At 39.3% G+C, this 27,974-nt stretch overlaps 2 protein-coding genes and 1 long non-coding RNA gene across 4 annotated transcripts; 2 read left to right on the top strand and 1 right to left on the bottom strand.

The window, feature by feature from the left end:
• LOC309487048 (uncharacterized protein) lies at positions 1 to 4,603 on the top strand. 2 transcript variants are annotated; one of them, XM_082154583.1, is made up of 3 exons: positions 4 to 378; positions 554 to 1,728; positions 2,881 to 3,476. In XM_082154583.1, the coding sequence occupies exons 2-3, from the start codon at positions 598 to 600 to the stop codon at positions 3,052 to 3,054; spliced, it is 1,305 nt and encodes a 434-aa protein (XP_082010709.1). In that variant the 5' UTR covers positions 4 to 378; positions 554 to 597; the 3' UTR covers positions 3,055 to 3,476. The 2 variants fall into 2 exon arrangements, with proteins under 2 accessions (XP_082010708.1, XP_082010709.1); XM_082154582.1 differs by having other exon boundaries at positions 1 to 1,728; positions 2,881 to 4,603.
• Positions 4,604 to 5,549: 946 nt separating this feature from the next.
• LOC309487595 lies at positions 5,550 to 7,428 on the bottom strand. Its single transcript, XR_014201892.1, has 2 exons — positions 6,237 to 7,428; positions 5,550 to 6,142 (listed from the first exon to the last, which is right to left on the bottom strand). It is a non-coding gene; the product is annotated as an uncharacterized lncRNA (long non-coding RNA).
• A 193-nt stretch (positions 7,429 to 7,621) lies between these two features.
• On the top strand, positions 7,622 to 27,731 carry tnfsf10l (TNF superfamily member 10, like). Its single transcript, XM_082154967.1, has 5 exons — positions 7,622 to 7,968; positions 14,617 to 14,766; positions 21,171 to 21,207; positions 21,427 to 21,528; positions 24,390 to 27,731. Exons 1-5 carry the CDS (start codon positions 7,771 to 7,773, stop codon positions 24,842 to 24,844), a joined length of 942 nt encoding a protein of 313 aa, XP_082011093.1. The 5' UTR covers positions 7,622 to 7,770; the 3' UTR covers positions 24,845 to 27,731.
• Positions 27,732 to 27,974: the final 243 nt, after the last annotated feature.

Consider the following 27,974-nt stretch of genomic DNA (forward strand, 5'->3'; position numbering starts at 1 on the left):
AAAGTCTGTAAATAAATAAGTCTTTTCATTCTCTTATAAATTTGGTTTGCAAATTTTAAAAAATCATCATACAGAAAAAGTAGCTGTTAAAAAGTATGTTCACTGTATAAAGTGCAAAATTATCCAATGAAAGTCAAGTCTTCATTTTTCTGTTATGACCTTTTTCAGGACTCCACGCAGATAGTAATCAATGGTGATTCATACCCACAACCTGCATACAACCTGTCATCAATCCAACACACGATGGAAACATACAGCCGTTTACTGGATGGAACATTAGAACAGAACATAGAGCCCATTCAAATCTTTGCGCATATGACAGCCAAAGCTATTATAGATTCATCTGTGAGGATCAGAGGCCCAAGTGAATCTGTCAAGGTGAGACAGGATGAAGTTGAGATGCTAGCTGAAGAGTTAACTTTAAAAGTCTGTTGCAAAGCACTAGAAGAGATGGAGAGGCAACATCACTCTGATGATCCTTCATCCAAAAAATTTAATGATAAAGGGGTTATGGAGGGTACTAATGAAAATGCATCGGTCCTGTGCTCCTCAGACTACAACTGTGATAAAAACGCATTTGAAATAGAAACAGACAAGATGGAGGAATATGACACACTGACCACAGTATATGCCAATTCCTTGAAGAGCATGGGCAGTCTGGGGTCTCTCGACTACCCTGATGCTCCACCAAGCACCCCTTTACTTCCAGAGATGATGAGGAGTCGGGCCAGTTTCACAAGGAAGCTAAAGGGAGGACTTGCTAAAGAGTTTCTTCCTTCACCCCCTCCTCCGACCCCCAAAGACCACATGCAACCCTTATTAGAGAACCAAATGACTGACACGTCCGCTGACTTCATGGTGAGGCTAATACGCTCACTTTCCCTGGAGTGTTGTCGAAACGGAGGTCTAGAAGAAGTCAAAGACAGAGAAGCTGATGATGGCGGACTCCAAAATGACATTCCCAGGCTGGCTGACTATGCAGCTCAAATATCTGCAGATATCCTTCATTCTCTCACCACAAACGAGATAAAAGTAAAGGATGAGGTGAAGCGCATGTTGGCTATTTCTGATCGACTAGCGAGTGAAATTGTCACAACGTCTCTAGCAGAGGTGATGGCAAGAGGGGAAAAGAAGGTTTTCAATGAAGAAACAACATCATACTCAATGGCTCCAGACAAAAGATCTAGCATGGCGTTCTCTGCAACTGACGAGGTGAAAATTTTAGCTAATGAGCTAATCATTGACGCTTTGGTTCATGCTTTTGCTAACCTAAGACAGGGCGTGTTTGAACATGGAACCCAGCCACATCTTTCGGGCCAAGCAGCAGAACCACAGCCATGGGAAGAAGAAAGATATTCAAACACACTGTGTAAAGACTCATTCAACTCCCTCAAAACCAAAATATGCTGTAACGATAAATCAGAACTGAACCCCATTACAGTTGACGCCAATGTGACATCATCGGTACACACATTTTCCAACGACTTTGCAGAAGACGTGCTTCAACATTCTGTATGTGATGCTTCCAGATTCCTGTTTAACTGTAAGCAATCTGAGGGAGCAGAATTTGGCTCACAGAAAGACAATAAACCATGGGTGATTAAGATACATGCTGAAGAAAGTCGTCATGTCCAAGAACTTCAATGTGCTCTACTCTGGGCTGCGGCCTCTCAGAACGGGACTTCAGCACTTCAGTTTGATTTACCAGACATAAGCCTTCAGCAACAGGTACAGAATATTACAGTTTTCACAGGCTGAATTTGCCTATTGGATGGTTGTAATACTTTTTGCTTTAATGTCTAAAGGCCCCGTTCACACCAAGGAAAATAACTATAAAGTTCTGTTACAATTCCATGAGAATAGGGAAGTCCACACCACAGCTATAACAGACGTCCCCATTCTCATGCAATTAGAACCATTATTAAAACTTTAAAGAAATCATTATTGTTATCATATTTGATGTTAGCAGGCTTTAACTCAGCTATTTCGATGTAAGGTGGGGAAGGTTGCCTAAGACATGGACATCAGTTTCAATTTTGCACATGCATTTATACTGGAATTAAACTTTTAGGCTACTTGCAACTTCCAATCAATTTTAATTTTAATTAAAAAAGTTAAGAAGGTAATATTTTATCCTTACATTTTTGAATAAATACATGAAACATGGGTTAGCAATTAAACATTTTTTGGATTGTCGTTTCAGTCGAAGTAAATGGGGATACCCTAACCACAAATTGAATTTAAACCCAAAATTTATTTTTCTTCCTGAAAAAGTTTTGTCTTATAAATCATTTTTTTTATTGTTATTATTTATATGTGGTTAAACTGACAGTTTTACTACTCATACCATTTTACAACAATCCCAGTCTAGTGACTTTGAGTTTATGGACATCAATTTTAGTTTTGCACATGCATTTATACTTAGTCTGGAAATATTATTTAATACCAACCCCTAATCAATCATTTTTATTCAAAAAGTTAATAAAAAAGAGACATTTTAACCTATAACAAAATGATTGAATAAATTTAATAAAGCATTGCGTTGTGGTTCCAGAAGTAAATGGGGAATGTTATCACAATTCAACCTCAATTTAATAGATTTTTCTTTCTGACATTTTCTTTTTCTTTATTTACAACTCACTGCATTTTACAACAATCCTATAGTCGCCGTCTAATACAATAGCTTTGAGTTTATAGAGATATGAATTTAATCTTAACAAAAGTATAAGGAAGCACTATAATTATTTGATGGTATCATTGAACTATCATACTTGCTTTGAAAGAGCCAATCAGTTTAATTACAAATGCTCACACTAAAGTCTATCATTTTCATTATAAAATAATTGTATTGCTTTTTATTTGACTCTCATGTTCCCTTAGCTTTGCAGACTCTCTCAGAGCGCCCGTCTGAATGGCTGGACAGTGGGCGCTTTAATGGCTTCTCTCGAAGAGTTTTGTGACATGCAGCGAGCGACCAGCAGAGGACGCTATAAGAGCTCCGATTCTCTCCTGGAGCATCTGCAGCTCCTGATCGACAATTCACATTTAAACTGATCTTGGACCAGCTTCGCCCTTGCAGAACAGGTCATTGATCCGTCCAACACCCCCTGAAATGAAGACCGAAAACAGCAGACATTAATCTTCCTCCACACAATCTTTCACATCCCAAACATGAATACAAGAAGACAGAGCCATAAAGTATATGCAGTTATAATCAATTTCATTCTCACCCATTGAAAATGAGCCCTTAAAGACAAAACAGCTGTATGCACGCTGTCTGTTTAAACCGATATGAGATCTGCTCTCCCAATCCAAGCCATTATTAGGTAAGCGGAAGTCTGACTGCAAATCAGTTTTAGAAGTTACCACTATCCAAAACACACTGACACATTCTTGACAAAAGATTCTGTATATTATTTTTCAACAATATGTCAGTACCAATAATAAAGCGTGTCTGAATAATGATAAACAGTGAATGCTGTAGTGTTGGAGCTGTTTTATGATGGAGCCGATTGCTGTAAAGGGGTGCGCTGGGCTTTGCGGGGTGTGTAAAAAGCAGGACTATTTTACTGCATCCCATTAATACTCCCAAAGCAGTGATACCTAACATGGCAGGAATGTGCTTTAGCGAACAAACCTGCATCCCACTCACTCCCACTCTTGGCGACCACAGCTTGAAAAATCAGGGACACACGCAAACTCACACACACTCATTCTTTGACCCTATGTCTCGCTCAATCAGTCTCCCCTCCCAGACACACTCTTTCTTTCACTTTCTCTCTCCCGCACACACACACACACACACACACACACACACATACATATTCTCATACACAAGGGGGGCTGACTTCACAGCTGCAGTGTCAGTGAAGACACAATGGCTTCCAGTCCAGCCCCGTTAGACGCATCTGGAGAAGCGTTTGTTCCAATGTCTGAACCATCGCTGCCAAAAATGAGAGACGGCAAAAAAACGTGCATGAGGAAAAAAGATAGCAGGAAAGGGGAGTGGAGTGGGGAAGAGAGAGAAGGGAAGAAGTGATTGCAACAGAGTTGACACATATAGAGTCAAATGGATCATGGGGGCTCTGGAAAATCTCCCAACATCCCCCACCCACCCTTCTCCCCAAGCTATGACGCATCGATTTATTCTCTACAATAAGAGCCAGACGCATGTGAAGGAATTCCTTACATTAAACAGGCCTCATAGACTTAATGTACTCATATATTTTCTATTCGTATCACTCAAGCTTAGCAAAGCACTGAAGCGCCGCGACTTGAACAGGGATGGCCAGCAATCCTTTGTATTCATGTGATCAAACGAGCCATAAAGTAGCCAGCGGAGAAAGGAAACTGTATAAAAGATGAAATAAATTAAATTAAAATGAGCACAATACGTTCAACATGTTTGCTCTGGAGAATTGGGATGTGTGTTTAAGGTTATGGAGTTTTCAGGTTCGGCTCTTTGTAGCCCCTATCTATCTTGAAGATAAGGTCAATGTGTGTAAAACACGACATTTTCTCTGTGATCTGAGGTCTGTAATGTGATCCAATGTGTGTCACACTATATTAAAGGGAAAGTTCACTCAAAAACATCATTTACTCACCCCTCATGTCGTTTCAAACCTTTCTTTCTGCAAAACACACACACATGCACAAGGATCTTTTGAAAATTGAAAGTTAAGGGGGTTGAAAACAACACTAGACATGGGCAAAAAAACATTTTTGCGACAGTTTTCAAAATATAATTTCATCTTTTGTGTTCCACTGAAGAAATAAAGTACAGGCTTGAATAAACATGAGGGCAAGTAAATAATTGTGTGTGTGTGTGTGTGTGTGTGTGTGTGTGTGTGTGTGTGTGTGTGTGTGTGTGTGTGTGTGTGTGTGTGTGTGTACATGTACATGCCTGAATGCACACAGACTCATGGGGACTCGTGTCACAGCGGGGACCTACATTGAGGTCCCCATGGGTACACAAGCTTATAAATCATACAAAATGAGTTTTTTTGGAAATGTAAAAATGCAGAAAATGTTCTGTGATGGGTAGCTTTAGGGGTTGGGTTAGTGTAAGGAGATAGAATATACAGTTTGTACAGTATAAAAACCATTAAGTCTAAGGAGAGTCCCCACAAAGATAGTGAACCAGACTGTGTGTGTGTGTGTGTGTGTGTGTGTGTGTGTGTGTGTGTGTGTGTGTGTGTGTGTGTGTGTGTGTGTGTGTGTGTGTGTGTGTGTGTGTGTGTGTGTGTGTGTGTGTGTGTGTGTGTGTGTGTGTGTGTGTGTGTGTGTGTACTGTCCCTTTAAAGGCAAAAGAATACAGGCAAAACCTATGTTTTTTTCATTTTATGGTCAATTTTGAAATGTTGGGGTATTTTGCTTCCATAACATGTCTTCTTTCTCACTAGTGGAAAGAAAACATCCAAAACACACATTTAAGTGTTTTATTTTATTACGCTTAATCTATTTGCCAATGTAGATTTCAATTACAATATATAGCCTATCTTTAAAGGCTGTTTTCTTAAAATTAGTATTTTATTCTCATACAGAGCCAGAAAATCTCCAGTTCAGTAGCACTTATACACCAAACTTTACAGTTTTATTCCTATCTATATTCTGAAGATTTTAAACTTGGGAGACATGTTCATATATCCTTTCCCTAATTTATGTAACATTTTATTCTTAAAAATATGGCAAACATGTATTTTTCTGAATTTATTTTCTAAATGTAAAAAAAAAAATCTGACTTTAATATTTCAACAAAATTAAACACAAATTTTTAAACTGTCTTATCCAATGTTGAGATTTCTGTTCTGGGAAGGTATGCAAATTAGTACATAATTAATTAGATACATCCACATTTGCATACTTATAACATTTCAGAAATACAAAACATTGTCTTACTGTAGTGTGATTTCATATATCTTGTCTCCCTGTTGACAGCACTAATTACCAATTCTAGAAATGATTTGATAGACAATCAGAGACCATGAGTTGGTGTCTCATATGTTCACCCGTTTTAGTGCACTTCCATCGTAGAGACCAGCGAGGATCCGTGGTGAGGTGCGAGCATTGGTCTGGTCGGTTTCTCCAGCCGACTTGAGAAACCGGTTGGCCGAGACATCTGTCTTCCGTCTCCACAAGAACCCTAGTATAGACAAACATATGCAACAGCTCACACACGATGCTCGTCTCCTGCTGTTTATGGCTGAAACAGACAGAAAGACTGCAGATATATTTACAGTGTGTGGAGAGGAACGTGTCCCTTCAGTTTTACTGTGGACCATTTATCTCAAGACGACTGGACTTTTCAAGACAGCTGAAGAGTACAAGTGATAAACGTAATTTATTAGACACACTCAAAGTCTTTCATCTTCAGTTGTTTTAGTCAGATGTAGCCTACACAGATAATTTTAGGTAATCTTTCTGCCTTAATATATATTTTACCTTTAGACAAATAAGGCTCTGTGAAGTAAGTAAGGGCCATAAAACCAGATCCTCTGCATTTGGTATCTTGTCCTTCTCAGTCACACAAATAGCTGCCCAAAAACCCTCCAGCAATTCAATTTGTAGTGTTTTCGTTATATATTATCCAATAACCTACATGGCTGTATGTTTTAAGCGCGTCTTTGCAAGAACCATCATACAACACCAAAGATCTTAAGAAAATAAATATGTTTTTAAGAAAATATCTAAAAACTTATTTAGAATTTTCAAAGAATTGCACTTAGTCAAGTCTAAGACTTAAGTAAGTAGCATTCTTACAAATTCATTAAAAAAATTCGTAACATTAAACCAGCTGGATTAAACCTGTGGTTCTTAACCAGGGGCCCGGGGTCCACTAGGGGGCCCCAGCAAACTTCCAAAGGGGCCAAAGATTATTTACAATGATTTAAAGACAAAACAAGGAAAAAATATCCTAAAACAACTATACAACAATATATTTCTATTATTCACTCCCTCAGCAACTGTTTTCTTTTTTCTTTGAAGGACCTGGATTCCCATGGTCTTGAACTTGGCCACATTTTGTGTGATTTATAGTCCAGGAAATGGCATGTAAATACACTCTTATAACTCCATGGGCATTTTTATAACGAATATGCATTTCATTATGCAACACTCTTAAATATTTTATCGGGATAAAAACATTTATTTATTTATTTTATTGGTTTTAAAAAAGTCTATTTTTTAATCCTTAAAAAAATGGAAAAGTCACGGAGGCTTCAAATATTGTAGGCCTAGTGGATTATTATGGAGCCTTATTGGAGTCAAAAAGACTCCAACCACCGGTTAAAATGGGATTTAACCCTTGCTGGTTCCCCAGCAAGAAAGGGACCATCCTGGGCTTTTCTGTAATATCAAAAGTTGGGAGAGTGAGACCAATGTAATTTATGATGTCACAATAACAATTTGAAGTAGCCTAATATACAAAATAAAATATTTATTTATTAACGATATTTTCCGAATATGTATTTATTCATATAGTAGGCCTAGGATATCTTGTATGAGGAAAGGGGTTAAGGAAATCATGAGGAGTTGCGGTAATGTAGCCTACCTCGAGAAACTCGAGGCTCAACCCCTCAGCGTCTCATACACACACACAAACACTAGTCCTGCAACATTAGTGAGTGACTGACTTCATGCGAGTGTGTGGGACAGACTCTATACCCTCCCACGGCCACTCTGCGCCAACAAGAAGGAGTTTATTCAACGTCCCGCTGCTGATTTCAATTTGTTTGTCACTAACTTCGTTTCTACTCACGTCTTAGGAATGCCATGGCTACTCAGAATAACCAGGATTACTTCAGGTCGGTCAGCAGCGAGTCCACTACATACATGATGGTTCCGGCGAACAGCCGTGGTCGAGAGTCGCCGTCAAAGTTATGGATCGCAATGGTCGTGATCGTGGTGGTCGTGCTGCAAATAGCCTCGACCACCGGACTCTTTGTCTACTTAAACATGTCTTTATCGCAGGTAAGCATTTTTTTTAAGTGGCACTGATTATTTTCTTGTCGATATCAGACGAACAGGCCGTGTCTTAAAACTTTGTTAGGTTTTTGTTGGGCATCACAGGCGCGTTAGGGGCGAAACATAGTGCACTGACTAGACAGCATGTTTACTCGTGTTACTGTGCCCATGCCTCTCCAAAATGCTGTCAAGGTAGGCAGCTCACTAAGTTTTGAGACCCGGTCAGACCAAATCTGCAACAGAGGAGAACTTTTACTAAGTTACAGATCGGTGCTGTATCAGTTTGTATTTCAAGATACAAAGAATGCTACTATTAAAGGCATTAACATAGTCAAAGAAGCAAAGCACTGAATTGTGATGGGAAAATGGTTAATTTCTTGTAATTTAATTTAATCATTTGCGGTTTTGTGAGGACGTTAAAGGCTTTGAATTCACAACTAATCAACACAATGATTCAGATCAAACTGATTTCAGACGAATCAAATCACGTTTAATGTGTGCTCTTGGGTAATCGAAAAAAACATACAAATAAAAACAATTATTATTAAGCTTTGTCATCATAAAAAATACAAATATCTTAAAAAAAAAAGTAAAATAAAAATGACATGAATAGTATGACATTAACAGTGTTATAAATGCAAAACTGCACATGAACAACAAAAACATGATTACCCAATCAAAATACTGAGACAAGGAAGTTGTGTAGCCTACTTGTTTTGCAACATTGTATTATGTTGGAAACACTTCAAAAGTTGCATGCTTTACTGCCTAGATGTCAGCATAATAAATAGACATAGTGTTAATAAAATACACACAACAGCATAGAATACAACTTCAGCATTCTATAGGTTGCACTTTATTTTACCATCATGTTTCTTATGTACTGTGTACTTATTGAACTGACACTAACTGGGTAATAACTAGGTACTAACCCTGAACCTTAACTTTAACCCATGTTGTTACCTTACATTACCCAGTATTTTCGTGGGTAAGTACACTGTAAATACACTGAAAGTGCACGTACTGTAAAATAAAGTCCAACCATTTCATGAATCAGAATCACATTGTTGAGATTATTGGATAAGTGTCATTTTGAAAAGTATACTCAACAATATGTAGTGCATATCTCTCATGCTCTGCCTTTTTGTGATGCGTTTAGTCATACTCTGACCCAAAACCCAGGTTGAGGTAGAATTCTGTAAGCCCTGTAGAATATTAATAAACTCTGAACCCATAATAGGGTTATTTCAAAGTCAAATATGACAAAAAATGTATGAAGTTACCTAGGCTGTAATACTTTCAATATAAAACTGCACTTTGATCAGCAAAACCGGTAAAACGATAGCGCTCGGTGAGATAAGACTGATTGTTTCAAATAAACGCTCTACCTCTGCGGGGAAAAAGAAAGTGAGGTTAATTCACGGTCACACTGCGAGACGGTAAACACAACAGAGAGGATAGAGGCAGAAGCTCCCACGCAAGTCATCACCGTTGAAATTACACAGAGTTCCGGGTGACCTATTTATAAGTAACCACGATTGACAAAATCAGCTTAGATTAGGTGTGGGACTGAGCCGGAAGGTAATGCCGTGGCATGGTACTGTCTGGTGCCTGCAGTTCATACCAGCCTCAATCTCCTTCTCCCTCAACCGACACGATACATGTAGTTCTAGACTGGCCCCTCAGCAACATTAACAGAAATTCATTGTAAAGCAATACCCTGCAAGCAAATGTTTGTCTCCTCTCAGGCTCCCCATGGTAAATCTCCTGTGACATTTTCCATTGCCAAGATCCACAACGTTTCACTCTCTCACCCTCTTGTTTTCCCCTCTCCTTCACATTTAGTCTTTATTCTGATTCAATTTTCCTCTGTCTTTCCCTCTCATTCTCACTGTAATATCATGCTTTTTATGTAGAACATATAATTACATCTTATTGTGGCTGCTTTTCTCTGATAATTCTTTGTGGATTCAAGTTACGTTATGTTTGCCAGGCCCAAAGAAGGCATGGATAGTTTCCAGCGTTACACACTCTAGTTCAGCCTTAAATACAAAACTGACACAAGGACAAAGCTCTTTATAAATTTTACCGATATAAAGAAACTTTGAGCTATAAATTTGATAAATGTATAAATTTCGTCCTGCATCTAAATCCATTAGGTAGCACAGAATAGCTTTTTATTTTTCATCGTTGCTAAGTAAATTAAACTAGGCCAAGCAATGATTAACTTCTCGGTATAAATCTTGTGTAACGCACAAGTCGCGGGCTTTTCTAATAAATCTGAGAAGGGTTTGAAATATCTCCCGGTCTATTTCAAGGGCCCCGAGTTATGATGAAGTTTCAGTCGTACATGAACAAAAAGCCTTAGGAAAATATTTTCAAGGATTAAACATCAACGTGGTGTTAGTGAAGGATTAAATATTTCCCCCCCCCCCGATTGACCGTCATCAATTCAACACAATGACAAGCTGAAAAGGAAAGAAAAAAGAATTGAACTATTGAGTGAGAATGTGCTGAAAATAAAGACACAAATTTCTCTCTCTCTGTCACACACACACAGCTGTTGCTCAAAATGAACATTCTTTAGCACTAACATAAATATCCTGTGCTCATCTTGGTGCACTGGCCAGATGGGATGCTCACAGTGTTGTCCTAAAAGACGAGTAAACACCCCCATTTTACCCCATTATCAGATCCTGCAAGGACAAACAAAGCCCCAGTTTACACCAACAGGACGGCTAATAAACAATGCTACTCCCTCATTTAGCGCCATTAGCACAGTAATGAAAACTTTGCGGACTGAATGTTCCAAAGACATTTAGAGGCATTTTATGTCTTTATTTGACAATAATCAAATTTAACAGTCTTTTCTGGTGTGATTAGCCCCAAAAGGAAGCTAAAACGTATTCAGTCAAGTAACTTGAGTTAAACTAAGTTCATAATTACTCCAACCTGTTCCTGTCATGTTTAATTTCTGTATTAATTATATGCAGAGAAAAAAAAACAAATCCTGCTTCCCAGAAGTGCTTAGATATTCTAGCAGGACTAAACGACTGCTAGGGCCCCATTTGGTTCGGGAAAAGAAACCGGGGTCCACTGACAGGCACATAGTTAGTATTCTAGAAGTGTAACATTCAGTCAGACAGCAGAACGAGACGGCGATGGCCCGAGATTTCATAGAACACCCAGAGGGCTTTAAAAACGCATCACAATGGACTCTTAATAAGGCCTGTCTTCATTGGCCATTTGCCAAAGATTTATGAGCCAATGAGAGGAGCCAAGACAAAGGTGATTATGAGAAAAAAGGATAGTTGCCCTTGGCAACTGGGGCTTTTGCCACACACAATGGCACGGGTCATTGTAAAGTCGAATGTTTGTATGTACAGGTGTGTACTAAAGGGCCAATGGCATGCTGAGAATGCCCTCTATCACTAACTTTAACTCGTTGTTTGTGTCACATGCGCTAATTTTAGAGAAACTCGTCATTGAAAGGAAAGCACCTACTGAACTTGTTTGCATACTTTTCATTGTGTAAGTCTAAATAAAACTCAAACTTTGCTCAAAATGGGGGATCCCTTCTTACCGTGACATGATTGTTGCTTTTAGAGACTAGTCGACCCAAGGCCACAGTATTGCTTTCTATTGCCTAGACAGGTTGTGACTTCTGTGTGGTCTTCTAGAGAAAGAGAACAATCTCCTCTGAGTTCGTTTTTGCCAAATGCACAAATTGAATATTTGGCTGAAGTTTCCTTTGAAGACCTGCTTAGACAAACCTGTTGTCCTCTGGGAATTCATCCAAAGTTGCAGAGCTTCAGCCCTCGCAGATCATTTAGATCACTACCAACTTTCTGGCTGCTTTCCTTTCTTTGGGACCGCAGGGGGTAACTAGGAAAAACATACACATGGATCAGGGATAGACGAAAAAGAGAGAAGCGAGAGGAAGGGTTAGACGTTATAGTGAGATGCAGAGACAGAGAGCCCCTGGCATGGATTTAAGTTACACGCCTGGTTTCTTTATTTAATCCTTTCCCAAAAAAGCAATGGATGTGGAGTGAAGCAGAAAGTTCAGTGGTGGCTTCTTTTCCCCAGCTACAGAAACCAGGGCTAACACTGAAGCATTGTTCCCCACTTCCTGCTGCCCTCACTGGGATCAGAAACCCTCCTGAGCGCCACTAGTCTCACTACCAATGACTCAATACCAACTTCTGTTGATTTTACCGCGTATTGAGCTACATGGTTTTTGTGAGTCGGCCCATATGTGAACGATTACGTATAGCAATACTGTTGGAGTTTACATACGTATCAGGGTGTAGCAGCATTGACCCAGAGTTGTTTAATCTATTTGGTGTAACTCACGATGACAAATGATCAATTGCTGGCTCACACTTATCCACACCCTGGACAGTACTTCAGATTCCAGGTCATGTGTGACTGACCCATTTCTATGAGAGAACTAGCAGGAAGAATGCACTTACAAGACAAGAAGTTGTTTACAGTTATGAAGGTTTTGAACATGTACACGCAAGCACATGTTATGACACATCAGATAAACTGGGTTTCGTGATAAAACTGTGACCTGTTAGAGGGTGTTTCTGTTTTCCAGGTATCAGATGGCAACAGCTCAAGTGGTAAATAATATAGCTTATTGGAGTACAAAGCAACCCCTAATTAGAACACTTTTACAGTAAGGCTCAATATTTGTTAATGTACTGAATATCATGAAGTACAGTTGAACAGTACATTTACAGTATTTATTAATTTTAACATATATTCAGGGCTCACTAATTAGATTTTTTTCTGCTGGTCTTACCACAAACGAATGATCCACTTTAATTTTTTTGTAATACTTGTTTGAACTACCATTCAAAAGTTTGAGTTTAGAGAGATGTTTAAAAAAGAAAGAAAGAATATAAAGGAATGATTTTATTTAGCAAGACTGAAGTATTAAATAGAATTTTTTTTTTAAATAACAGTAAAGGCTTTTTAGAATGTAAAAAAAAAATCTATTTCAAATAAATGCTGTTCTTTTGGACTTTCTATTCATGAAAGGATTCTGAAAAAAATTAGGGGGATGGGTTCTTGTAGAACAAACACAGCGCTTGCGGTCCGTGTAGAATTGACGCGTTGTTACATTTTTGGAGACGTGCACGTCAGGGTACGCCTAGCCCTAGACGCGTGAGTTCGACACAGAAGTATATTTTGGGCTTACGCATCAAAGCCTGAGCATCAAATCAGCAAATGATTTCTGAAGGATTATGAAGACTGGAGTAAAGGCTGCTGAAAAGGCGTAAATAACATTTTAAAGTATTAAAATATTGATACATTTTTGATTGAATAAATGCTGTCTTGATAAGACTTCTTTCAAAAATATTGAAAGATCTTACCGACCAAAAAATTTTGAGTTAAGTGGTTTAGTAACATTTGGCTCACTAAACATTTTTTTTTTGTACAAAAATGCAAATATGCAACATGAATCCAACACAGTGCAAAACATTACTGATTATTTTGTAGTTTTTAACTCATTCTGATTCTTTCAAAACTACTCGACAAAACCTCATCTAATGTACGTTAGCCAGATAAAATTATCTTGGTCACAAATCAATAGAATTATCGAAAGCCATGTTGAATACATAACAGAAAACCAAATGTTTAAGTTCGCAAAAACAGATGCACAAGTAAAACCCAAATCTTTTTCCCTTGCATCTTTATTGTTGACCCCTGATATATAGTCAGTAATGTTAACAAATTGAACCGTATAGTAAAGTGCAAGTGGAACCAAACTAGACCTTTTTCTTAATGTACTTTTCTGCTTACGCTGAAGTCATTTTAATGTGCTGATCCAGGACCAGCCCAAGCGTACCCATGAGACAAAACCGCAAACGGGTTGTCGATCAACACATATGTACAAGTCTGGCCTCAGTCCTGTAAGTGCTTCCAGGACTAGCCTCATTTGTACAGTTACACAAGAAATAGCAAAACTGATCTCAGATCAGTCTTGAGCTCTTCCTGTGAGCGCAGCCCTGCTCAACATGGGGGACCATCATTACCTGCCTGACTCCCTTTGAAAACCGTAAAGCGGCGAGAGTTAACGAAACACACCTTCTGCTGCCACGCTCCGCCGGCGACTGGAGAGTCATTAGGAGCTTTGGCGGACCGTGACTCAAGGCTTCGAAATTGCGCACAGAGATCCTTAACTGGCATCATATATTTCTTGGAGCGGCTCCGAGTTTCTGAACAGGGACAGAAAGAGAGAGAAAGAGACTGAAAATAAGAGCAAGGGTTTCAGTGCAAGGTCATTTGAAGTACCTCATTATGTAGGACATACCTCTCCAGCTGGCTCAAGGTCTTTGAGCTGAACTTGTTGCTCATTGGCTTTCCATAGCAAGCCCCGTTGCAGATGTCCTCATCTACTTTCCAGGAAAGGGTCAAGAGGGATACTTGCCCTTGTTTTGATCTTCAGCCTACGCTTCGGCCTTGAGCAGATTGTTTCCTCATTGAGCATGCTTTCAGCCCCCCTGTTTCCCAATTTGCTTCCTAAACCAAAGTGCTGTTCTCATCATTTCTTGGGATGACGTGGCATTCAAACCACAATTTATTTTACAGATTAAGGGGTTGTGATTTGGACTTGTGTTCTAATTTTCATCTTTTTGGCAGGTTAAGAGTCAGGGGGTTACAGAAGAGCTGCGGTGCCTTGGCTTGCTTAACGCCCTGGATAAAGACCGGGACATTCCCGAAGACCTGGCCCAACTGTTTGGAGAGCCTTGCATCAAATTAGCTGAGGGTATCAAGGCCTATATTTCCAAGGTGAGTTCAAGTCTCTGTTTGATTGTACTTGTTGCACAACATTCTGCATTCATTTGTCAGGATATCTGTCAAGGCAAGCCATGTCTTAATAACAGCTATTAAAAACATCATCTGCCTTTTCAATGCTTGGGCACAATTGTAGACAACTGTTCCTCACAGCGTGAAGCAACTTGCCATTACCATAAATGTGTCCTGGCAAGTGATTACAATCTCCTAAGGGAAGAAAAGTGGATGGTTGAGTCATGGGAGAGTTTTTTCAGGCATTTATGCTTGTATATGCAGCATTGTAGAGGGTGACTCACCCCCTTGTCCTGATCATGAACCAGTCTAGCAGTCAGAGCTCAGATTTGTAGGAAATGTCTTGGTTTTCCCCTGGCGTGGCTGGTTATCCCTTTAGCGTCCAGCTTTTTCCCCTCACAGCCTTCCAGTGGTTTTTACATTAATAAAACTGACATGTTTGATAGCCTTGGGCTTGGTTTTAGAAAAAGTCTCGCTCTAAAGGTGTGAATGAAATTGCAAAGCATCAAGTAAAGTAAAACACTTATTTACATTAAACACACATTCAAAAGTTTGAGGTCTGTAAGATTTTTTTAATGTTTTTGAAAAAAGTATTTATGCTCACCAAGGCTGCATTTATTTGCAATTTATTTTAAATGATCAAATATTAATTTCTTTAATAAAAAAAATCTTACTGACCTAAAACGCAAGTATTATATGTTAAGGTAGATAACCAATAAATGGACAATATTAAAATGTCATACTATTTTTCTAAATAAATTAAAATTTAAACATGCACAATTATATATTCATTATCCACCAATACAATGTAATAATTTAAAACTTTTATTTTAAATAAATTGTGCATCCCTACTTGATTTTATCCATCAGAGACTATTTGGTTATTTGGCTATTGGTGAACATTATTCAATAGCCCACATAGAATAAGTGAGATCAGCAGAAAAGTAAAAGTTGTTGCAGAAGAGAAAGAAATTCTTTCTTTGGAACAACCCACACCAATGAGTCATTAACAATTAAACCAGGAAACGTTTGTTTAGAAAGAAAATAGGGTTAATTTTCACTTCACTTTAGGCATTTGCATTATGGTGTCGGAACTTCTAAATACCATGTTTTTTTATATGTTAATTTTCCGTGCCACCCATTTGTTTACCCAAGTCTCTCAGCTCCGGGAATATGTTATCAGATTTTATGGTGCATGTCTACCCTGTCCTACCCCTGCCGTTATGCGCAACAGCCCGTGTGTACCGTCAAATCTTTCACTACTAATTGAGTGAGGCTGCAAACAATTTATTGGCACTCAGAGACAGAGGCATTTGCTTCTTAATTAAAAACACATGCGCCACTTCTGAGAGATGCAATTATGGTGCGCTAAAGAATTCCCTGATCATGCTAAGGGATCGGTCAGTGGAAAAAGTAAACAAATAATGTAGAGTTTTGCCAGAGCATATGGGGGTAGATAGTATGTGAGTCCCACAATACATAAAGAGAGAAAAAATAAAGTCTATGTGCATGTGTCTGCATGCGTGTTCACGCGTCAATATGAATAAGAGAGTGAGATTCAGATTTAGATGAAGAAAGAAGAAATTTACACAAAGACAAAGAAACAGGCAGAACAAGCACACTCTGAGGCTTCGGGCTCTTTTCCAGCTTCATGTCAGCACAGAGGTAAAGCACACAGAAAAAGAATGAGAGGATAAGGAGGATCGAGAGAGTGTTCGCAGCGAAGGCAGGGAATGAGTGAGCGAGGAGAGATGAAGGAAATGCATGTTTCTGAAGCGAAGACCTTCAGAATCCAGAGAATTCCAGAACACCTGGTAGTTATTATGGAGGACTCAAAAAAAAGCAAATAGAAAAGTCGTACATCCTCCAGATTCTCGACTTTAGCCGGGCTCAGCACACAAGCGGCGTACAGACGTGAAGGATATGCAAACCACTGACTATTGTTGCTCCTTGACTTTCTATGGCCTTTGTTGGGCTTTGATGGTACCAATAATACAGAAAAACTGCACAGCTAACAACTTAACAAGAGTGGAACCCTGCAAGAGTTCGGTTCATTCACTAAACAGATGGCTGAGTCCGCAGAGAATCGCGCAGGCTGACATGCAGAAAGCCTAATGTGAGTCAACAAATCAAAAGACACTACAACATCTCGGCCAGAATGGATACGATCCAGCCCAGAAATGATATCAGCATTCCAAGGAATATTATATCCTCAAACTACACCTGAACAGGAACCCCACAGCAGCCACTTGAGTCCTCTCAATATCCCTAAATCCCTCCTCAGTTTCCCGCAAAGCTAAATGGGACGTTTTGTCCCCGTTCCCCGCTTGTCTCAGATTCTCCTAATGACTCATTAGATGAGGAAGCATCTCGTCTTCAGGGCTGAGGCAGCGCTGCATCACCACCGGCGTCTCAAACAGATTTACGATGAAAGCAGTGATCATACTCGGGGCATTCCGCCAGCCGCAAAGTTTTCCGCCAGCCTCAGAACAAACACAAAGGCCATCTCTGTCTGCCCTCTAACTTTTATCTTCTGCATGATCATAGCTCAAGGACTGTTTTCGATGATGTGGTCGATTTTACTACATGCGTTTTTTCTGGAAGAATGTATTGTTTGTTTCGTAAAACTAGGGGAAACTACTAGCTTGTGGACACGGAGTGGGTTTGGTAACAAGTGAAAACGAGATTTGCTAGGGTGGAAAGAAAGGAAAAGAGAAAGAAGTTAATCAAGTAATAAAGGCCGGTCCAGTTGGTGTTCTCATATTGCTCTGCATGGAGTACACGATGGCTCGCCTCCTGCCAAATATGTGCTGAGCTCTCAAAGCTGGTATTACTTAGAGTCGAATTTCAACGAGTGCTGCACAGCGACCTTCCATCTAAAAGAGAGAGAGAGAAAAAGAAAGCGAGATTAAGTCGGGTTTAAAGCCTCGGAAGTCTTCAAGCCCATTCTCCACACCAAAAGAGAGACTGAAGACAGCCTGTCACATCTTTAACACCTCATTAAGTGTCACTGTGGCAGAGATCCCTGACGAGAGAGAGAGAGAGATAGAGAGAGAGAGTATCTCTCTAGAGAGCCAGGAAGACACAGGCACAAACAAGACTAACCCCGACTTTTAAAGTTTTTAAAGCGCAGGGTAGGGTTGCGCCAGCTATTTGTAAGACTTAAGACCTAAATGCAGACAAAGTTCACACAAATCAAGCTCTCACTGATGTAATCCAGTCTGTCATATTGCTGGCAGACCAATCGCATTACATACTCCCGGTCAGAGGATTTCATAAATATTTAGTTTAAACAAAGGGTTGCATTTGATTTAAGTGCAATAGTCCAATGATCACATTTTGAGTGGTTGTAACATAGCTCTCATTTATGCTAAGCTGTACCTTACGCACAGCTGGAGCAAACCGGCCCCAGGTGAATAGATACAGACTTCTACAGAGGGGGAGGGAAAAAGAAAAAGAGAGAGATTAATTCTCACAGGGCTTAAGGTCAGATCCAGGAGACTGTTGTGCTCTAGTGGAACGGTAGGTCTCTGGTGAAGGGGGCCGGGAGACAGAGGAATGGGGCCGACCTCAGACGGCAGCCAAGAATGGCAGGAAACAACTTGTAAGCATATACACACACCCCATTCATTCAAAGGCCCATAACAGGCGTGCACTGATTTTATCCAGCAGAGTGTGTGTACAGTATGTGTTTGTGTCTCAGTACTGTCGGTTATTAGCCTTTTACCTGAGTCATGCTCAGGGATTTATTGTTTGCCATGCTCTACGCCTCAAGGAAAGCAACAGTTATTTATTAATAATCCTCCTGGAGGAAGGGAATGCGCTGTGCTTCAGTATCTCAACGGCAGAGCAATCTCTGGCACTGGCGGCCACATAAAAGTATTGGATTGCCGTCTCCACTAAACTCAGCTGGAGAGAACGCTAATGGCTTTCTTCGCATGCTGTGTGCATGCACTCGCTTCCTGCTCTATGAATGGAGGAAAAATCTTCCTCGGCTCGGCTGCACGCCTTTTCTGGCACACGGGTTTAGGGGCCAAAGGTCTAATGCTGGGTGTGTTTATTGTTATTGTTGAGGGCTTTGTATGGGTCTCCACCTTCTGAACTCTGTTGTGTTTTCCAGAAAACAGATTCCGCGCACACTTTAACTAGGCCTCACTGATAAATGCTTGTGTGAAGGATTCTTACTGGAATATCTGTCATAAATGAGAACCATTCCAAAAGGAACAAAATTCCTAACAATTCCATAAGATCTTCCTGGATAAACCAGTAGTTTTCAATTCTTAATTGATTCTTACAGTCTTATATTATATTGTGTAGAACCTGACTTGACAGCTAAAGGAAATTGCGCTTGGAGGAAAAGGAGTTTTAAAATCCTGAAAGATTTTTAAATATATATATATTTTTGGTGTCACATGTTTTCTTTGTGTTTCCTATATTCTCTGTAGGATCTTTTTGCATTGTCCTAGCAACAGAAACAAACAATAACAACCTAGCAACTGCATCGCAACACCTTAGCAACCACCCAGAATACCCTAGTAACCATCTTGCAGCATCATATCTATCTATCTTTCTATCTAATATTTATTATCTATCCATCTATATATCCTTCCATCTATATATCCTTCCATCCATCTATATCCATCTATCCATCCATCTATCCATCCATCCATCCATCCATCTATCATGTCCTAGCAACCACCCAGAACACCCTAGCAAATGCATAGCAACCACCCAGATCACCCTAGCAACTGCATAGCAACACCTAGTAACCACCCAGAAATTTCTACCATCCATCCATCCTTCTTCAATATCCCAGCATCCACCCCAAACACCATAGTAACTATCTTACAGTATCCTAGCAACAGTCCAGAACAACATCATAGCAACCCTCTAGCAACCACCCAGAACACCTTACCAATTGCATAGCCTATCCATTTATCTATCCATCTACAGTATCTATCTAAAAATAAATGTAAATAAAAGCAGGAAAGAGAATAATAATTATGAAGACAATTGGAATGATTTCTATGAATCCATCTTGTTCTCTTTTTCCTTCTCTCTTTCTCTGATGTGCAGCATGTTCACAAACATGCTAAAACAGCCTTTATCTGCTGTGAGATGTGGAATTGATTTCAGGACCATTTACTGCACCAGAAATTAAAGTGAAAAGGGAAAACTTTGGTCAGAAATCCATCTCTGCTGTGGTCTGGGTGAGATTATGTCACGTTATAAAGCCTGCAGGCGCTCGGCTGTCTGATGAATGGAGAGGAGAAAAGAGAGAAAGAGAGAGAGAGAGAGTGCGCCAAGAACAACAGAGACTCCATCACACACTCACGCTTGAGTTGATGATGCCAGACAGAGAGGGACTGGGGAGGAGAGACAGAAAGAGAAGGGAGGAGAGGGAATAAATTATTATTCCTTAAGAAAAAAAAAACATCTTGTTTTATCAAACACAGTCATGTCAAAAAGCTTAAATTAAAGTGTTTGTTTAAGGAGCCATTCATATTTTAGCATAGACAGTAATACACAACAACCGAACACAACACAACGTACTGCGAAACATGGAAAGGCAAAACACTATAAATTTTATAGACTAAAATAGATTGTAAAACTTACATGCCAAACTTTATATTTATCTTAACTCTGGCATTTGACCTTCCAAGAAGGATTCAAGAAAGTGGAAAGAAAATGTTGAGTTGGGTTAAAGTTTTGCTTGTTACTTAGTAACTTTTAAAAAATCTGAGGGATAATCTTTATGGATAATATTCACTACTTCCTTGATGACATTTTTTAATTTTTTTGCTGAATGGTATTAATACAGTGATTCAAACACTGACTACATTTTTAACAAATCATCAAGAGTTTTCAATTTGTTTAATTTAGTTCAGTTAGATGATGTTTGGAACATGTTACCCCTGAGCTGAGGCTGGCCCGAGGCAGTGGAAATGAGCCAGTAATCAGAGTGTTTTCAGTTCAAGACCTAGTCGGTGGAACTAATGATCTGGATACTGGGGTTTGACTGGTTGAAATATGGCCGTCACAGACTACTGAAAAACTGCCCTTTAAAACGGTGACCTTAAAAACTATTCTTAGTCGTCTCATACACCGGCTGACTCTCCAGCTCAACACAAAGTGAACATTTCTGTCCTTAGAAACTGCCGTCTTCAAAGGCTGAAAGATAAATAGGAAATCTTACAGCAGAAATGTTTCTGTTTTGTAACTTGAGGTAAACTTTATCCGCCTGTGAGACAAAAAAACAAAAAGGAGGAAAGACACGATTATAAAACTGAATCATCCAGTTTCACATTCCTGTTGGCTATCTAGAATTTGAGAAGTCATCATATGTCGCCTGTACTAATGGAATTTTTTGTTTGTTTCTGTCACAGGTTACAGACAGTATAATCTCCAAACAGGCTTTACATGGTGAGTATATGATCAGTCATCATTTCTTAAAAATTGATCACAATGACAGCGCAATGCACAGCGCTAAAGGCACCAGGAATAATGACACAAAAATAGACATAGACAATAACAAAACGCAATGCAGTTCAAAGAACAGGTTAAAGTTTCTTGCACAACACCAATTCAGATTTTATGATGTATTTCAATGTGCTGACTGTCTACTGTCTGTCTCTTTCTCAGAAGCAAGAGCCATGCCCCATTCATATAATACATCAGGGTCAAAGTTCATGACCACAGTGACACAGAGACCATCAGCCCACCTGACCCTTAGCAGCCTACCAGGTGAGTTTATATATAAACTAAATACTACATTTAAATATTACATTTAATCTATAAAACTAATTTAATTTAACTTAAGCATTTAACCATAATGCTTTAGGTCAAAAGGTCTATAAGCTCATGGTATCACATTTTATGTTTGTTGTGTTCAGAACAGCTTGAAAGTCTGTTAGTGTGTGTGTGTGTGTGTGTGTGTGTGTGTGTGTGTGTGTGTGTGTGTGTGTGTGTGTGTGTGTGTGTGTGTGTGTGTGTGTGTGTGTGTGTGTGTGTGTGTGAGATCCTCAGTCGTTTAGTGCATGATTTGCAAAGTTGAAAAATGTATTTAAAAAAAGATCTGTTCAGATGTTAAAAGTCATGTAGTATATTCCAGTCAGTTCTATACATGCTTTAAATGTGCCCTTCATGTACATGACCCATCTATCCGTCCTGCTAGGCAGTGGCAGAGCGTCCATATGTCATATAAAAGCCTGGCAAACAGCTGCAAAGAAAAAATTGATTACAAAACAGCCTGAAATTGTTTAGTTATTTATAATATCACTAAATATCCCAAAATCATGTCCATGAGTTTGCAGTTCTGCTACTCGGATCAAAGTCCTATTTAATGCATGCCAGAAAAAAAAAAAGAGATTTATTCAGTCACGCATCTCAGAAGGAAATGAAACCGAGTCAAACCAGCTTTGTTTTTGGAGCACGAGTCATGAGTCGGATCATTATTTTTTACACGTGCATGCATTATTCAAAAACCTGTCTGCAAAGTGGTTGATGATGGATCACGTACACGCACTACGAATATTGCACATGCTGTTATCTTCAAAAAGCTGAAATTGTTAAATCCTTGAGAACATCTGTATTAACCGCCGTTGTGGGCTTTCCTACACATCTGTACTTCCTATGTGTTTTTCTTTATCACTTTTGTCAGAAGAACGGCCCTTTAAAAACTTTTCGAAACAGTAAATCAAAGAGCAGGTCTAGCGCGTTATTGATCTTCTTTGAGGAATGTGTCTCATTGTGTTTGAGGAACACGCCGCCTGCTTCTCCATGTCCTCTACACCTCCCTTCCTCCCCAGCCTCTTTCTCTCCGTTCTTCGATTTTTCACTCTGTCCGTGACTTCCTCTCCTGTGCAGCCATACCTTCCTGTTCTGATCTCTCCTGTACTCTTAAGACAATCCACCAATCTTTCATTCCTCCCTTTTACCTTCTGAATTATGTGCCTTGCCTTAATCAGCTCCTGCTCATTGTTTTGGAACATTTATTCTTATTTTTACTACTGAATTACTACTACTGGTTTATTATTATTTGCTTTTCCACATGATTTATAGTATATTTAATTGTGCATGCTTATTTCCCCTATTTTAACATTGAGATTAACTTTATGTGAGTTTTAAGTGACGCCAAACGTAATCTTTATAAAAAATAATATTTCCTCGCCATTGACAGAATTTGCTGTAGTTGGTAAGAAAAGCGATAAAAGCATTGCTTTTGCACATTGTAGTCTTTGTCAAAAACATGATTTTCTCAGCTTTTTGTTCAAAATGTTGCTTTTTTTATGAAACTTACCCACATTCAAGTGTTAATAAAAAAAGAAAGCATAAAGCTAGAATAAAATGTTTTTGTTTTGCTTTTTTAAAGCAGAGGCTTCGTTCTTTATATATATACTGTGTATATATGTGTATATATATATATATATATATATGTATTGCATGTTCAGATATTCATGCAACAAAATATTAGAAAAATTGTTATGAAAATGATTTTAAAAAATCCCAAAAGTTGCAAAGAAAGTTAAATGTAATCTTTAGTGAATCTCATAACGAATATTCATTTTTCATACTGTACAATTATAATGTAATGCCGGAAACAATTGATTTTAGTTTTTTTGGTGATTTATTTTTAATTTATTTAACCAAAACTAAATTAATTAAATCAACTAAACTAAATTTTAATATCAAGAATTTATCAGTTATCAGCCATAACAAGAAAATAATTAGCATCTTTATTTAATATCCGTGCTTCCCCACATAACACACATTCATGGTTTTTTATCTCATTTCATTGTATAGCTCTATTCACAATACATATAATTTGAAAGCAGCTTTTCAGAAAATGCATGTGTCTACATTACAATGTAGAGTGATTGCTATCAGAGGAGACTGTGTCCAAGTTATGGATTTCAGAAATGCACATATACAAATCACACAGTTCACTAACAATGTATTAATTAAAACAATGTATTAATTTAAGGAGCAGAAGCAATGAGCTCAGTGAAGTAATGAATACATTTTCATTTCAATACATTTCATTTTGCATGATTCATCAGTACTTGTTATTCCAAAATGAAAAGGTTGGCCTTTAATGTTGGCTAACTATTAATAAAGGTTATGTCAATAGTAGCAAGTAATGTCATTTTAGTTTGTAATGCTCACTTTTCACAATCCAGTCACTTCCCGACAGATGAAAGATCTGCCAAGCATTTTTGTTTCGTTCAGTGTTATTTTAATATTATATATATACTATTATAGTATTTAAAACTTAAAAAAAAAAAACATTTAAATTTTAGTTCAAGTTTTAGTAATTGTGTTATGTGCCCTGTATGTGCTTGTTATGTACTGAACATCAAAAAGTTTCACACAAAAATACATCACTTATAAAGTGATAAAACAGTTTGCGAATGCCGTTTCATGCTAACCAACATGAGTCAAACTCCTGCAGAGTGTAGCTCCAACCAGCTCCAAAAGTTGGTTTCTAGTGATCCTGAAGACCTTGATTAGCTGGTTCATGCATGTTTAATTATGGCTGGAGCTAAAGTTTGACAGTTTGACCCCCTTGTGCTAACCGAAAGTCCGTCTCCTGCCTTTTCCTTCAGGTGGCGCTCAGTACTCCACCCCTCAAGCAGACCTGCACCAGTCCTGCCGCCATCCTGTACGTTCCTGGGCCAACCAGAGCTTCGGCGCTCATCTACACAACATGTCACTGGCCAACGGGCGCCTTCGCGTACCCCAGGACGGCCGCTACTACCTGTACTCCCAGGTGTACTTCCGCTACCCCTCTCCCAGCGAGGGGGATCAAAACAGCGTGAGCCACCAGCTGGTCCAGTGCATCTATAAGAAAACCTCCTACCTGAGGCCGATTCAGCTTCTGAAGGGAGTGGGGACCAAATGTTGGGCTCCAGACGCCGAATACGCCCTTCACTCAGTGTACCAGGGCGGCCTGTTTGAGCTGCGAGCGGGCGACGAGGTCTTCGTGTCCGTCTCGTCTCCTACAATGGTGTACGGCGAGGACTCTTCTAGCTATTTCGGAGCTTTCCGTCTGGATCTGTAAGAGCACTTCAGAGGAACTGGATCGGGACTACATTACCCACTGGGTGGAGCGTTTTGGAGCTGCGACCCAAAGAGAAAAGACTCATTTTAATCGTTCAAATTTCCTTTCTTTAAGACTTTGAATATGTGAAGGATGCATGAATGAGAGACATTTCGGACAAGGTTATTTCTTTTATAGACAGAGGAATGTATGTATATTTCTACAAATCACATCAAAGATGTGAGTCTTTGAAACGGTAGCAAAACAATGAACAGGAGAGACAAAAGCTCACACAAAGTGAATCTGTGCCAATGGTGTGTATAGGGTTTGACGTGTGAACTCCACTCGCTCTCTTCCGCTGGAGGGGAATATTTTTGTGTACAGCGGATCTAAAACATTTTTAAAAACAGAGATATGAGAAGAGAGTGATGACAGCGGGAATGTGGAGGAAAGAAAGATGAGAAGGGGAAGTATGTAGCTCTACCAGCCTCAAAGGAGCATCCTGGCAGGTTGCAGTAGTGCGGAATTCTCCCCGTCCTGTCGGACCAGCGGAGCAGCATGCCCGGACAAGAAAAGGACCTAAAAAAGTTCACACGCACACATAAACACAGAGGAATTCAGCTTGTTGTAAAGACTGCATTTGAAAACACTCATACTCCTCTGAGTATTTATGGCTTCCAAACATGCAAAACACAGCGATAAGACGAAAACACATTCGTTCAGTCTCAGACACAAATCACTTTTACAGGTCTCCCTCTGCTGTCTGGTCCGGGGTGCAGGAGGAAGTACTGTCAGGGAGAGACACGTGCTCCCCAGCTCACGTGGTCCCGGCCACACGAAAGGTTAAATAAACTCTACGATACACGGTTTGTTGAAATGTCGCTCCCATGTAATGTTTTTTTTTTTTTCTAGTGCTGCACACACATAAAAAAAAACACACCCTAAGTGCCCTGAAAAACACTTTTCTGATAAGTGGTGCTTCATACTTGTACATCCATCTCTTTCTTTATGTGGTTGGTTGGTTCAACCTGTGTATATATTGTATTTAATTCAGAATCATGAGGTTTGGAATTGAATGTATGAGGGCTGTGATGTCGCATGAAAATCCCACACAATGAGCCTCCCGCGGAAAACGTAAAAGCCGTGGCGCTCTCAAAATGAAACGGCGCTGTGAATCTTGATACGAGCCTGTTTTTTCGAAGGAGGAGTGGGTGGGGGTGATTACTTTCCACTGTAAATGATCAAGTGCTGTCACAATGGTGTTTCTGAGAGCAAGCAAAAACACTCGCTTGGGTTTCATTGTAAACCACAAATGTGTTTTCTTCTCTCTGGACTCTGCCCCAGTTTTTACTGATAAAGTGAGTGAGGAAAAGGGCCCCTGCCAAGACAGTGCCTTAAATCACATTATACAGCGAGAGCGATCGAGGCAAGACTCTTTGTGGCATTTAGCTACGGACATAATACTAGTTATAGTACACATTACAAAACTTTACTGACTCTTATCAGAAATTTGTCTGGATTAAGAAACTTGGACGTTGATTTAATCCAGAGGTGGAGAACAAGTTATTTTTTGGCAGGTTAATGCTTTTGGCGCAAGTGCATTTCTATTGACTGGTATAATGTGCCGCAATACCAATATGTCCCCATACAGGGTGCCTTTTTAGGTCTAGAGAATGTGACGTCAGATACCACTAGGTTTTGTATGTGTAAAAGTGCCTTTAGGTTGTCGTTATGCACTGATCTGAGAACACTTTCAATTTAAACACTAACTTCTATCATGTGAAGGGAGGTTCAAAGCGTTTTAGATCAGTGTTGAAGTCATATATGACCTCATCAATGCTTAGAACCCATCATTAACCACATCATTTCGCAGCACAGTGAGACCTAATGAAAAACTGTCATCATTTACTCTCATGTCCTTCCAAACCAGTATGACGAAGATGATCTTTTTTTATTGTATGTTTGTTTGTTTTTTGTACGTACAATGGAAGTTCGTAGGATAACGAACAACATCCGACTGCCTTGACTTTCATTGTTTAGAAAAAGGCATTCTTTAAAATGTCTTTTGTGTTCTGCAGAAAAAGAAAGTCATACAGGTTTGGAACAAATTGAAGGGAGAGTAAATTAAAGAATTTTCATTTTTGGGTGAACTTTCCCCAGTGGAGTCTGGATAATCCCACTAATTCGCACTAACTGAGCTTATTATCCCAGTCAATCTGCTCCGGCCCGTCCAGGGTCTTGTGTGAGTGTGCACATGTGTAAACAAGTTGAAATATGTACCTATCTGTACAACATGGAGGTCGTAGTGGGGTGAGGGGCGGCCAGGAAAAAGAAATATGGCTGAATTCCATCGGATCTAGACGGATTACTGCAGGACTTGCCCTCTGAACCACGAAGAACCACAATGTGAACACGGAAGACAAATATATGTTAGGTGCGTATATACGTGAGTGTGTTTTTTAATGAATTGCTTGACTGGTCTCTAAAACAGTGGATATGATGGTTTGCATACTATAAATCTCACAGAGTTCTGCGGAGACTTTATGGGACTGCTGTGAAAAACTTAAGCGGGGCAGAACACCGTGAAATCCAGTGAGCAACATGAACTGTCAATTAAAAACAAAAAGACTATTGTGTTTCCTTTTCCAGCGAGATTTTTTTTTTTTCTTTTCTTTTTTTTTCTTGGGATTGTTAAATTCTCTGATCACCGATCTGTGGGACTGTTTTCCATTTAAAGAAAGACGTTATGCACTGTTTACCAATGTTGCGTCTCCATCTTGGTAAGAATGTACTGATATCTCTCACGCTCTCCATCTTTATTGTATAATTTTACAATGTCTGATCTGTGTCGTAAAACAGAAGTTCAAGGTGTCATTTTCAACAATTAAAGTGCCTTTTTGAATCATGAGTCACAGTTTGATAATCTCTTTAGTTTGTGCATTTTTGCCCATGCTGATGACTTCCAGCAGGAATTCTACACCATTTGTTTTCTTTTTCTTTTGCCAAACTTGCATACAATACCACAACCTACCCACCCACACACCCAGGACACACATGGTTCTCTTACACAAAAGATGATTTCACACACACACAAATGTTTGTTTTTCTATCATGCTGGGGACTTCCCATTGATTCCTATTGTTTTATACTC

The sequence above is a fragment of the Leuciscus leuciscus genome (assembly GCF_965113295.1).
Source record: "Leuciscus leuciscus genome assembly, chromosome: 2".
Taxonomy (NCBI): domain Eukaryota; kingdom Metazoa; phylum Chordata; class Actinopteri; order Cypriniformes; family Leuciscidae; genus Leuciscus; species Leuciscus leuciscus.